Source organism: Xiphophorus hellerii, unplaced genomic scaffold (assembly GCF_003331165.1).
Source record: "Xiphophorus hellerii strain 12219 unplaced genomic scaffold, Xiphophorus_hellerii-4.1 PGA_scaffold_63__1_contigs__length_250000, whole genome shotgun sequence".
Classification (NCBI taxonomy): Eukaryota; Metazoa; Chordata; class Actinopteri; order Cyprinodontiformes; family Poeciliidae; genus Xiphophorus; species Xiphophorus hellerii.
In genome coordinates, this window is record NW_022587638.1 from 117,720 (window position 1) to 129,742 (window position 12,023).

Below are 12,023 nucleotides of genomic sequence, written 5' to 3' on the forward strand. Positions count from 1 at the left end.
ACAAATGACTGTGCCTCATCTATACAGACTGGTAGAACAAGTTCAAAGTGATTTTGAATCAATAGGTCACATGACCTTGAAGCTATTGAAGAAAAACACTCAATTTTGATGAAAAAAATTAATTAAAAATTGAAAATGATTTAAAATGGAAAACAAATGACTGTGCCTCATCTAAAGAGACTAGTATAATTATTCCAAAGTGATTTTGAGTCAATAGGTCACATGACCTGGAAGCTATTGAAGAAAACATTATATTTCTTTGACAGGAATGTTAGGTTCAGTAATTTGTTGATAGTCCCTAAGTGAACCTTCGGGCGCTGCGGCCGGGAGCGGTGGAGAACCGCTGGCCGACAGTAGCGTTCATAAATCGGATCAACCTTGAGCTAAACGCCGCTTACTCCGCGGAGCTCGAATATCGAATATCCAACTTGAAACTAACTTCACTGCGGTCTGATCCTGGATCAGATCTGGGTGGAGCACGTTCATGTTGCAGTCTGCAACGCGTCATAGTGCAGCTTATCAGCACACACACACACACCCACACACACACACACACACACACACACCATTATGTTAATTTGTTCAGTGTGTTTAATGCTGATAAAAATAACTGATGATTACCCCTCAGCGTGTGTGTGTGTGTGTGTGTGTGTGTGGCGCCGTCCTCTGAATTTTTAGTTTTGGACTGGTTGTTTCCCCTCTGGGATTAATAATGTTCATCCATTCATCCATTCATTCATTCATTATGAAGTCCTGGCTGAGGGTCCAAAGGTCTGGAAATGGGGCTGACCCAGCTGGACGCGGCACTGTGCTGGTTTCTGCCTGACTGGACCCACATCAGTACCCTCCACCACTGTTCTTTGCAGCTGGTTTGAGGTCATCACACATGGTGCTGTGTTTCATTTCCAAATAAGACCTTTAACCTTTAACCTGCTAAAGAAGGCCTTTACAGTCTGAGCTGGAGCTCTGGGGTTACTGCTCATTTCTCTGAGCTTCATGCTCTGATCTTTGACCTTTGAATCTGCTGGGACTTCTGGGAAGTTTTCCTCTCTGGAAGATAATGGACTCCAGATGGTCTGGAGATGACCTTTGACCCTCCTCAGGTTCATGGGCTGCAATAGTTACTGTTCTGAGGTCACTGCTGATGTTTTCAAACCCTGGCATTGTAAACGCTGCAGACGAACAGCTCCACCTGCAGCTCCACCTGCAGCTCCACCTGCAGCTCTGCTCAGCATGGAGGCCTGAATCTTCTCGGTTTGCTGTTTGGTTCAGTTTTTGTTGAAAAGATCTTGGTAAAATGTTTAGGGGTTTAAGTTGGCCCTAAAAAACATTAGTAAATAAAAATAAGTAATAAAAGCAAATAGTAGATTAAAAGATTCTTGTCCTCACAGCTGAATTAGTGAACATGAAGCTTAAAATCAGGCCAACACGTCTGCACACTGACGCGTCTCTCCAGCCTCACCTGCCGGTCTGCCTGCATTTCTTCACCTGATGAATCACTTGGGAGGCTCCACCAATCTGCATTCAACTGTCATTACTGATGAAAATCCCCTGAAGAAGAACCAGCAGCTTCTCCTGCGGTCCTGATCAGGTTCATCAATACCTGCATTGCTGAGCTGATGGCGGTTCATTACGGAGAGGCTGCTGGTCTTCAGTTGCTGCTGGTCTTCAGTTGCTGCTGGTCTTCAGTTGCTGTTGGTCTTCAGTTGCTGCTGGTCTTCAGTTGCTATTGGTCTTCAGTTGCTGCTGGTCTTCAGTTGCTATTGGTCTTCAGTTGCTGCTGGTCTTCAGTTGCTGCTGGTCTTCAGTTGCTGTTGGTCTTCAGTTGCTGCTGGTCTTCAGTTGCTATTGGTCTTCAGTTGCTGCTGGTCTTCAGTTGCTGTTGGTCTTCAGTTGCTGCTGGTCTTCAGTTGCTGCTGGTCTTCAGTTGCTGTTGGTCCTCAGTTGCTGCTGGTCTTCAGTTGCTGCTGGTCTTCAGTTGCTGCTGGTCTTCAGTTGCTGTTGGTCTTCAGTTGCTGCTGGTCTTCAGTTGCTGCTGGTCTTCAGTTGCTGCTGGTCTTCAGTTGCTATTGGTCTTCAGTTGCTGCTGGTCTTCAGTTGCTATTGGTCTTCAGTTGCTGTTGGTCTTCAGTTGCTGTTGGTCTTCAGTTGCTGTTGGTCTTCAGTTGCTGCTGGTCTTCAGTTGCTATTGGTCTTCAGTTGCTGCTGGTCTTCAGTTGCTATTGGTCTTCAGTTGCTGCTGGTCTTCAGTTGCTGCTGGTCTTCAGTTGCTGTTGGGTTTCAGTTGCTGCTGGTCTTCAGTTGCTGCTGGTCTTCAGTTGCTGCTGGTCTTCAGTTGCTGTTGGTCTTCAGTTGCTATTGGTCTTCAGTTGCTGCTGGTCTTCAGTTGCTGCTGGTCTTCACAGTTGCTGCTGGTCTTCACAGTTGCTGCTGGTCTTCACAGTTGCTATTGGTCTTCAGTTGCTGCTGGTCTTCAGTTGCTGCTGGTCTTCACAGTTGCTATTGGTCTTCAGTTGCTGCTGGTCTTCAGTTGCTGCTGGTCTTCAGTTGCTGTTGGTCTTCAGTTGCTGCTGGTCTTCAGTTGCTGCTGGTCTTCAGTTGCTGTTGGTCTTCAGTTGCTGCTGGTCTTCAGTTGCTGTTGGTCTTCAGTTGCTGCTGGTCTTCAGTTGCTGCTGGTCTTCACAGTTGCTGCTGGTCTTCAGTTGCTGCTGGTCTTCAGTTGCTGCTGGTCTTCAGTTGCTATTGGTCTTCACAGTTGCTATTGGTCTTCAGTTGCTATTGGTCTTCAGTTGCTGTTGGTCTTCAGTTGCTATTGGTCTTCAGTTGCTGCTGGGTTTCAGTTGCTGCTGGTCTTCAGTTGCTGTTGGTCTTCAGTTGCTGTTGGTCTTCAGTTGCTGTTGGTCTTCAGTTGCTGCTGGTCTTCAGTTGCTATTGGTCTTCAGTTGCTGCTGGTCTTCAGTTGCTATTGGTCTTCACAGTTGCTGCTGCTCTTCAGTTGCTGCTGGTCTTCAGTTGCTGTTGGGTTTCAGTTGCTGCTGGTCTTCAGTTGCTATTGGTCTTCAGTTGCTGCTGGTCTTCAGTTGCTGCTGGTCTTCAGTTGCTGTTGGTCTTCAGTTGCTATTGGTCTTCAGTTGCTGCTGGTCTTCAGTTGCTGCTGGTCTTCACAGTTGCTGCTGGTCTTCACAGTTGCTGCTGGTCTTCACAGTTGCTATTGGTCTTCAGTTGCTGCTGGTCTTCAGTTGCTGCTGGTCTTCAGTTGCTGCTGGTCTTCAGTTGCTGCTGGTCTTCACAGTTGCTGCTGGTCTTCAGTTGCTGCTGGTCTTCAGTTGCTGCTGGTCTTCAGTTGCTATTGGTCTTCAGTTGCTGTTGGTCTTCAGTTGCTGCTGGTCTTCAGTTGCTGTTGGTCTTCAGTTGCTGCTGGTCTTCAGTTGCTATTGGTCTTCAGTTGCTGCTGGTCTTCAGTTGCTATTGGTCTTCAGTTGCTGTTGGTCTTCAGTTGCTGCTGGTCTTCAGTTGCTATTGGTCTTCAGTTGCTGCTGGTCTTCAGTTGCTGCTGGTCTTCAGTTGCTATTGGTCTTCAGTTGCTGTTGGTCTTCAGTTGCTGCTGGTCTTCAGTTGCTATTGGTCTTCAGTTGCTGCTGGTCTTCAGTTGCTGCTGGTCTTCAGTTGCTGTTGGTCTTCAGTTGCTATTGGTCTTCAGTTGCTGCTGGTCTTCAGTTGCTGCTGGTCTTCAGTTGCTGTTGGTCTTCAGTTGCTGATTCTCGTTGTTGTTTCCACACAAAGTTCTGCTAGCTGACAAACTGTGACCAGAACCTGGTTGATTCTGTTCTCTGTGTTTCTGCAGGAAATGTAGTTCTGGAGAACCTGAGGGTGAAGGAAAACGCTCTGGTAAGTCTTCTGGTCCTGCTTCCTCAAGGCTGCTTTTATTTTGAAAAGCAGCATCTTTGTGTTGCTGCTGCTTGCCTTAAGCAAACTGATGATAGGCCATCATCATCATCATCATCATCATCATCATCATCCCTGCAGCTGGCAGCAGGTCACATGAGCTGGTGGCGGCTCAGAGCGGGAGCCCTCATGGGGCCCTTCAGGCCCAGACCCTAACTGACTTTGTTTATGTTTCAGAGCGAGTTTGATGTTCCCTTCAAAGTAAAAGCTGGACAGATTGGTGAGTATTGAACCTAATTTTTGTTTCTCTGTTTTAATACTTTTAGATTGAAGGGCAAAGTTAACATCCTGTTTCCTCCACCATGCTGGACTGTTGGCTAAAGAGATATTCTGATGCATTTAGCGACTCCTTAAATGGTTAAACAGCTGGATTCTTTAAATTCATTATTTCTATTAAATAGATCAATTCTGCCTGCAACTTTTGTTCATCTTAGAAACTATTCCACCTTCCTGGTTCCTTCAATTTGTTCTTGCAGTGGAAAAGCCGTTGAGTCCACAGCTTGATCCGAAGCTACGAGTTTCTATCACACCAACTCACACCTTCAGGCATTTTCAGGTGGAACAGGGTTACAACATAACAGGAGAAACCTGGCTCCTCCAGGTTTCTCCAGGCTCCTCCAGGTTTCTCCAGGCTCCGTCAGCCCAGAGTTACTGAAATGTTTCATGGCGTGTTGAAGCCGCGTTGCTCAGTTCTCCACTAGGTTCTGATGAGAACGTGGATTCTGCTGTGATCTCAGCTAACTCTCCATCTTGTCTGGTTCAGGCAAGCTGACGTTGAAGATCCCCTGGAAGAACCTGTACGGCGACGCGGTGGTGGCCACGCTGGACGGTCTCTACCTGTTGGTCGTTCCTGGAGCCAGTAAGTCAGAACAGAAACCGTCCTCCAAATGCTTCTGATCCGAGTCCGGTTCTCCCCAAGCCACAAACGCATCAGAATAAAACATGTGTTCAGATGGCTGACAGCATGCTGAACATGATGGTGTGTGTGTGTGTGTGTGTGTTCTAGCTCAGTCTCAGCTGAAAACGTCTCCTTATAACGGTAAGCGGTCGACCTCTATAAGGAAACACACCTGGCTTTGAAATAAAGCCTGAGAGGCTTTTATTTTGAAGCTTCAGATCCTGTTCATCAGGTTGTGTTTTGGGTTTCCAGTTCTGTGGACCTTAGGGCTGGAAGTCTTGTTTTCAGCAGGTTTCTGTTCATAAAACTGAAGAAATCTGTTTTGGATTTCAAACATCAACTTGATGAATTTAAATGAGCCACAGAAAAGCAAGCGCTCGTCAGGCGGACCGGTCCAGACCTGGTACCGGTACCGGTGTCTGGTTTAGGGCTGATCACATATTGCAAATATATGATCATCGCAATATTTAGATTGCAAAGGACTGTAGGGAGTGCAGTGATTGCTGGAAAATATATTTGAAGAGTTCTGAAGTCATATTTGTTGTGCTGATCCAACATTTATATAATAGGAGAATCTGCTGACCTTCCTCTAAACGCTGAAGGTCACACCGAGGAAGAAACCCACCAGACAGAGATGGACGAAGAAATCAGCCAGATATCACAGCTGATATTGTCATCACAACATTTCTCAACATTATATAGATTCACCAATATGGTGCCGTCTCATTTCATTTCTAACCCAAACTGCTAATGACCCGTAGAAGAGCAGCCTCTCCTCAGACGGACCGGTCTGGACTCGGTACCGGACGCTGGACTCCATTCTGCTGCTGGCTGATCTGGGGGCAGCTGGGTCTGGACTCTGGGTTGAACCGGTTTTCCTCAGACCCAGGAGTACACCAGAGGTCCATCAGCTGGTTCACGTTACATATAAAGCGCCAATTCACAACAAATATTGTCTCAAGTCACTTTACAAAGAAATCATTTCATCTCCATCACATATGCATTCCAACTGATCCCAGTTATCAACCTGGACTCCTTGCAACAGTCGGCTGCAGAGAGAACAGATCCAGTGAAACCAGTTAGACTGGAGGAGTTTCTGCCAGAACGTCTGGTTTGCTGCTGTTTAGACCTGCTTGTGTTTTTAGCTGCTAGTGATTCTTCTTCTGGGGTTAATCAGCGTCGTTTCTGCAGGTCCATCCAGCTGCTTTCTCATGCTCAACAAAGCCTTTTGTCTTCCCCAGCGATAAAGTACGATGCAGCGAAGGAGGAGCGCTACCAGCAGGAGGCGAAGCAGAGGGAGCTGCAGCGCATCGAGGAGGCGCTGCAGAGCGCCGCACGAAGAGGTGAGACCGACCCCAACCTGCTGCTGTCTTTGGCTTTTCTCCTCTTTCTCTTCATTGTTGCTTTCAGCTGCTGCTCAAAAGGCTGTGATTGGCTGAGCCAGGAAGGCTGCGATTGGCTGAGCCAGGAAGGCTGCGATTGGCTCAACCAGGAAGGCTGCGATTGGCTGAGCCAGGAAGGCTGCGATTGGCTGAGCCAGGAAGGCTGCGATTGGAAGGCTGCGATTGGCTCAGCCAGGAAGGCTGCGATTGGAAGGCTGCCATTAGCTCAGCCAGGAAGGCTGCGATTGGCTGAGCCAGGAAGGCTGCGATTGGCTGAGCCAGGAAGGCTGCGATTGGCTGAGCCAGGAAGGCTGCGATTGGCTGAGCCAGGAAGGCTGCGATTGGCTCCCACAATAACACAAGAACCGAACAAGAACAGGTCATTATGACTAGCAGGTCCTGCCCAGTGGTCACCCACAGCGAGTCTGAGGCTCCGGATGGGAACCTTTGACACTTAAATCAATTCGGTACCAATGTCTGGTACTTGGGAATCGGTGTCGGTACTCAACGGTACCAGCTTTCAGTACTTTAGTGCATGTTGCTTTTTAATAATAAGCGCTATTTTTTTTAGCATATTTATTTTTCAATATATAAAATTTTATAAATATATCAAGACAACAGGAGCTGCACTGTTGCCTTGCAGCAAGAAGGTTCTGGGTTCTGGGTTGCATGTTCTTCCTGTGCGTGGTGGGTTCTGTCCAGGTTCTCCGGCCAAAAACATGACTATCAGGTTAACTGGTCTGTATAAACTCTCCCTGGTGTGTGAGTGAGTGTGTGTGTGCATGGTTGTTTGTCCTGTCTATCTCTGGGAAGACAATGGATGGATCAAGACAACGTCTTTATATTGTAACATCACGGCTGTTTGACAAATTTATACAAAGTAATAAACGGAGTGTTTTGTCTTATTGCACAAATTAAAATCCAGCTCCATGTATTCCTAGTTTCCATTTCTCCTCACTTGCATCGTAAATGTCGCAGTTTGTCGCCATCACCAAATCTATTAAACATTTGTTGGTCCGTGTTGCTTGGCTACAGATGAAGAGTCTGCGATCTAACGGAGGCTAACGCAGGAGTTGTAGGTCTGAGGCTGTCGAAAATCTTCATCCTTAAGAAAAATCTTGTGCTTAACCAGGTTCTTTCTCAAACCAGATGTGTTTCCACTGCTGGCCTTGTGCTTTATGTTGCAAATATTGCAACAAGCATAATTTGCATCACATTTTGAAAAGTGGTAGCATTTTCTGCCGCCTATGCTTACTTTGTTTACTGAACTAGCGGCTGCCAATGTCATTACGTCCTTGCGCTGCTATGCTGCTTTCAGGACAAGCATGGAAAATCCCCCACTCTTCCTCGATACGGTCACAATGATGCGCTCGGATACTGAAACATGGTACCGTTTGATTTTATGTGAATAGGTACTTGGTAGTATCGGCAGAATTCAATCGCTACCAATAAAAGTACAGAATTCGGTACCCATCCTTGCTGCATGAGTCTGCAGGTTTACTCACTAACTCTCTCTCTGTCCTGTTCATGCTGCATTTGCTGTCAGCGTCTCAGACCGGAGATCTGCTGTTCGGTCTGGAGAGCGTTGTTTATAAGGAGCAGCTCAATGGTAACACACCCTGAGACATTCAGACACACTGAGACACAAAGAGACACACAGGAGACAGCTGTCTCCAGGGTTTGGACCAGGGACCAGTCAGTGGTTTGGACTTTATTGGGTCCATGGCAGCATCACTGCCAGAGCTCCAGAGGCTGGTTTTTGAAGCCCAAAGTCACATTCAGTCCATCAGGTCCAAAGCTTCTGGTTCTTCTGCTTCCTGCTGTCTCTCTGTTTCCAGCTTTTCTCTCTCTAATGGCTGTTCTGTCTTTAACGCTGCCAAAGTCCCAAAAGGATGTAAAAAACCCAAAAAGCACAAAAAAGTTTTAAAGAAATTGAAGCGACACGAACACAAAGCAGGTGAGTTCATGTTTCTCCTTAAAGAGACGAAGATCTTTTGAGAAGAGACGTCGGATCTGGTGATATCCAGAGGGAGCCGACCCGGTTCCTGACTGTCTCTGCTTGTTTCAGATAAACCTCAGGAGGACAAGAAGGACACGTTCATGGAGAAACTCGCCACTCAGGTGATCAAGAACCTGCAGGTGAAGATCAGCAGCATCCACCTGCGCTACGAGGATGACGTGAGTTCTGGTCCGGCCCTGTCCAATCCCACTTCTGGTTCTGTCTCCTGAAGCTCTGCTTGACTCTCACCTTCATTGATGTTTTTCAGCTGTCAGATCCACAGCGCCCCCTATCGATGGGAGTAACACTGTCAGAGCTCAGCCTGCAGGTACACACACACACACACACACCCTCAGCCTGACGTCTCGCTGCCTCTGCTGACGGTTCATGTTCTTCTACCTTCAGACGACTGATGAGAACTGGAAGCTGTGCATTCTGAATGAAGCTGCAAAGATCATCTATAAGGTGAGATGCTCCACTTGGTCTCTGCTGACCTTTATGATTGTTGATGCTAACACAGCTGGGGGGAAAAAAAGAGACCTGTTGATCTGCTATTGAAGCGACTGGAGAGCTGGGTCTGACTTGAACTGATTCCAGTTCTGGTTCCAGTCGGACCAGAACTGGAACCAGTTCCAGAACAGTTCTGAACGGAGTTTAGAACTGTTCTGGATTGGTTCCGGTCTAAAGAATAAGAGTTATTGCCATAACTGTGGTTCTATGAATCTCGGATGACTGCCAGAGGCGGTGCTTCAATCACTGAATGATCATGCGCATGAGCAGGTCGAGAGTTAATCACAATAAAGTCACGTGTTGGTGACTCACGTGACTCTATATAGTCACATGTCACCCCGTTTCTCAATCCCTCAACTTTCTCACGAAAAGCAAGGATTCCAAGGGATCAAGCACTCTGGGGGCCATCCGGGATTCATAGAACCGCAGTTACAGCAGTAACTCTCTTTCTATGTCATCCCTACTGACCGCCGGAGGGGTTTGTTAAAGAACTGGATGACTCATGTAAACAAGATCACAAGGAATCTGCAACATCCATGGAACAACCACTACACCACCTCCCTCAATGTGATGAAGGGAATGAGGCGTAGCCACATTCACCCTGTAAAACCAAGCAAAGGTACTAGGTGATTTCCAGGAGGCCGCATGGCATCTAATGTTCAACGGCACCCCAAGTGACAGCGAAAGTCTGAACGGGTGGACCCTGACCTCGAAATGCTTCCCTTGGAAAGCACAATAAAGAAACCTCCAATGGGGCAAAGCTTTCATGAAAATAAACGTCTCCCAAAACGACAAGAAGTGCCTGGAGAGTTTTGGTACAAGGCTCAGTAAGTGGCAACTGCGCCAACCACACCTGGTGGCGAGTGTGAATCAGTGTAGAGAGTGTGTATCCCAGCTCCCTTGTCATAAGAGCAAAAGCCTGCAGAGATGCATCAACCAGGCCTTGGGTGGAATGGTCCAGTGGAACAGATTCCAAAGAGGAGGACAGGGCCAGCATTAAATGGGAGAGAGAGTTTCCAATCCGACCCATAGGGGCGCCAGAGTCGTAGGCCTGGCAGAGAAGGTCATCAGAAATACGAGACTGAGGGCATGGACAATGGGCATTGGGCCACAAAGCCTCACCAGGCGGGATAATAAGAGAGGCAATGCTCGGTTCCACAGCTGGCATCTGCCCCCAGCCAACACTGGGTGCCTCCTGCATGGCCCTGCCATCCGTTGTCAGACATCATAACACCTTGGTGTCTGACCAACAGGCATGCAGTTCCATATATAATCCTCCGAGGGAAGAACCACAAAAGCAGCCACAGATGTACTGCACCTACAGAAGGTGCTAGAAGCCGCAGACTAGGCCTGAGGAACACCAGTCTGTGAACGGGCAAGAGCCGTTTGAATTGTGGCTGTCACAGACTCTCCCCCCCCCCCTCCTCCTGGGTTGCAAGGCCCTGGCAAATTAAAGCGAACAGTACACTACTATAAAAAAGAAAAACAAAACATACCAGTCGTCGCAGAAAGAACTGCAGATCTGGTAAAAAGGTGAAAAGTAGCTGGTGCAGTTCCTGGAGGGCGAGGCTTAACCGCAGCTCTGACCAAACACAAAGCTACTAGCAACAAGCAGAAGAGAAGAGAAGAGTGGTAAACACAGAAGTAACCAGCCTCACACAGCCACACTGCACTCAGCACACCTGCGCACAAGAAGAATAAAAGGGATTGAGCTCCGGGTCTCGTGTGACTATAGAGTCACCTGGCAGGTCACAGGCGACTTTGTTGTGATTTACACTCGACCTGCTCATGCTCAAGAAGGATCATTCAGTGCTTGAAGCAGTCAGTAGGGATGACATAGAACTGGGATTTCTTTGTTTCAATAGGAAACTTCTCATCGAAGAGGTCAGAGGTCACAAGAGGAGTCCTAGGTTCAATCATAGGACTCCTCTTATTTAATAACTATATACTCCCACTGGTTCAGCTTATAACAGCAAGTAAGATCAGTTACCATGACGACGCAGATGATATACAGTTCTACATTATGATGTTACTAGGTGACCTTTGACCCCATCCAATCACTGAACAGATGCTGAGAACAGAGAAATGTGTGTGGATGTGCAAAAACTTTCTGAAGTTATCTTTGGACCTAAAGAGGTATGATCTAGAGTTATAGATCTAGAGTCAGCTTCAGTTCTTCCAGCTGTAAACCAGAGATCAGGCTGACCTCTGACCTCTGCCCTGACCCTCCAGAACCACATAAAGCCTTGGGCTCCACAGTGGACCTTCTAGCAGCTGCAGAACATTTCCAGGACCAGAGACTAAAGTCTCAGATCAGAGAAACTCTTCATGTTTTCATTAAAGATCTGCTGGATCAACCTTCAGACCTCTCAGGTTCTGGTTCTGGTTCTGCTCTGCATCCAAACATGGAAAAGCAGCATTCAGCTTTTATGAACACAAATCTGGACAAACTTCTAGAAAACTGCACAACATCCGAAACACTGAGTTCCTTTAAATCCAGACTAAAACCAGCTGTTAGAGCTGCTTTGATTTGTAGTAAATGGAACATTGAGCAACACATTTGACAATGATTTTGATGATGTCATATCCTGTGCAGTTGAAGACTTCAGATTTTGTCATTTTCATTGTTTCCTCCCAGCCTAGTTTATTCTCTCAGTTTGTTCAGTATGTGAGTTTTGGATTTGTTCTGCAGTTATCATATCTCCCTGACAGAGTTCATTCCTTTTATGATTTGTTCAGCCTTTTCTGTTGTCCTTTTTACATCCTGTGTTTAGTTCTTTACTTCACTTTTATTTTTCTTGATCCCCTGTCCTATTCCTTGTGCCATTCTCTCTCTCCCTCCTCAGTCGACCTTTGTGGTCTGATCTCTGAGCTGCAGCCCGTTACTAATAAGCTTCCAGTTCTCAACTCACCAGCATTGCAGCTGCTCATCGTCAGTCAGTCGCTGCCTGGTTGTATTGTTGCGTTCCTCATGTTCCTGTTTCCTGTGCTTTGTAACTCGTACTCCCGTCTCATTAAACCGTCATCACATTGCGCCTGAGTTTTTTCTTGGATCAGTCATGATTGATGATGGCATTTGACAAAATGCAATATTTAGTGTTGTTACATCCAAAGGGCACAACATATTTAAGGACACGGATGCAAGAGTAAAGGTTCAAATATTCTTTTATTTTAAAAGATTTAACTAATTTTAAAATCTTGGAATTTTTTTTGTGTTCAGCTGCTTTGATTTTCTGTGAAGAAAAAAAAAGAGTAAAATACCCTCAGAAAGAACCTACTGCAAAAGAAA

At 46.7% G+C, this 12,023-nt stretch overlaps 1 protein-coding gene across 9 annotated transcripts in view; it reads left to right on the forward strand.

Moving 5' to 3' along the window:
* vps13c (vacuolar protein sorting 13 homolog C) overlaps positions 1 to 12,023 on the forward strand; it is a 95,999-nt gene that overhangs the window by 29,847 nt on the left and 54,129 nt on the right. For 7 of the 9 annotated variants that reach the window (XM_032557343.1, XM_032557349.1, XM_032557346.1 and 4 more), the window contains exons 2-10: positions 3,845 to 3,888; positions 4,123 to 4,165; positions 4,709 to 4,804; positions 6,085 to 6,186; positions 7,772 to 7,834; positions 8,108 to 8,182; positions 8,294 to 8,403; positions 8,493 to 8,552; positions 8,630 to 8,689. In XM_032557343.1, the coding sequence (XP_032413234.1) occupies positions 3,845 to 3,888; positions 4,123 to 4,165; positions 4,709 to 4,804; positions 6,085 to 6,186; positions 7,772 to 7,834; positions 8,108 to 8,182; positions 8,294 to 8,403; positions 8,493 to 8,552; positions 8,630 to 8,689 (653 nt within the window). The remainder of the gene's footprint in view (positions 1 to 3,844; positions 3,889 to 4,122; positions 4,166 to 4,708; positions 4,805 to 6,084; positions 6,187 to 7,771; positions 7,835 to 8,107; positions 8,183 to 8,293; positions 8,404 to 8,492; positions 8,553 to 8,629; positions 8,690 to 12,023) is intronic. The other 2 variants (XM_032557348.1, XM_032557352.1) reach the window with 1 other exon arrangement.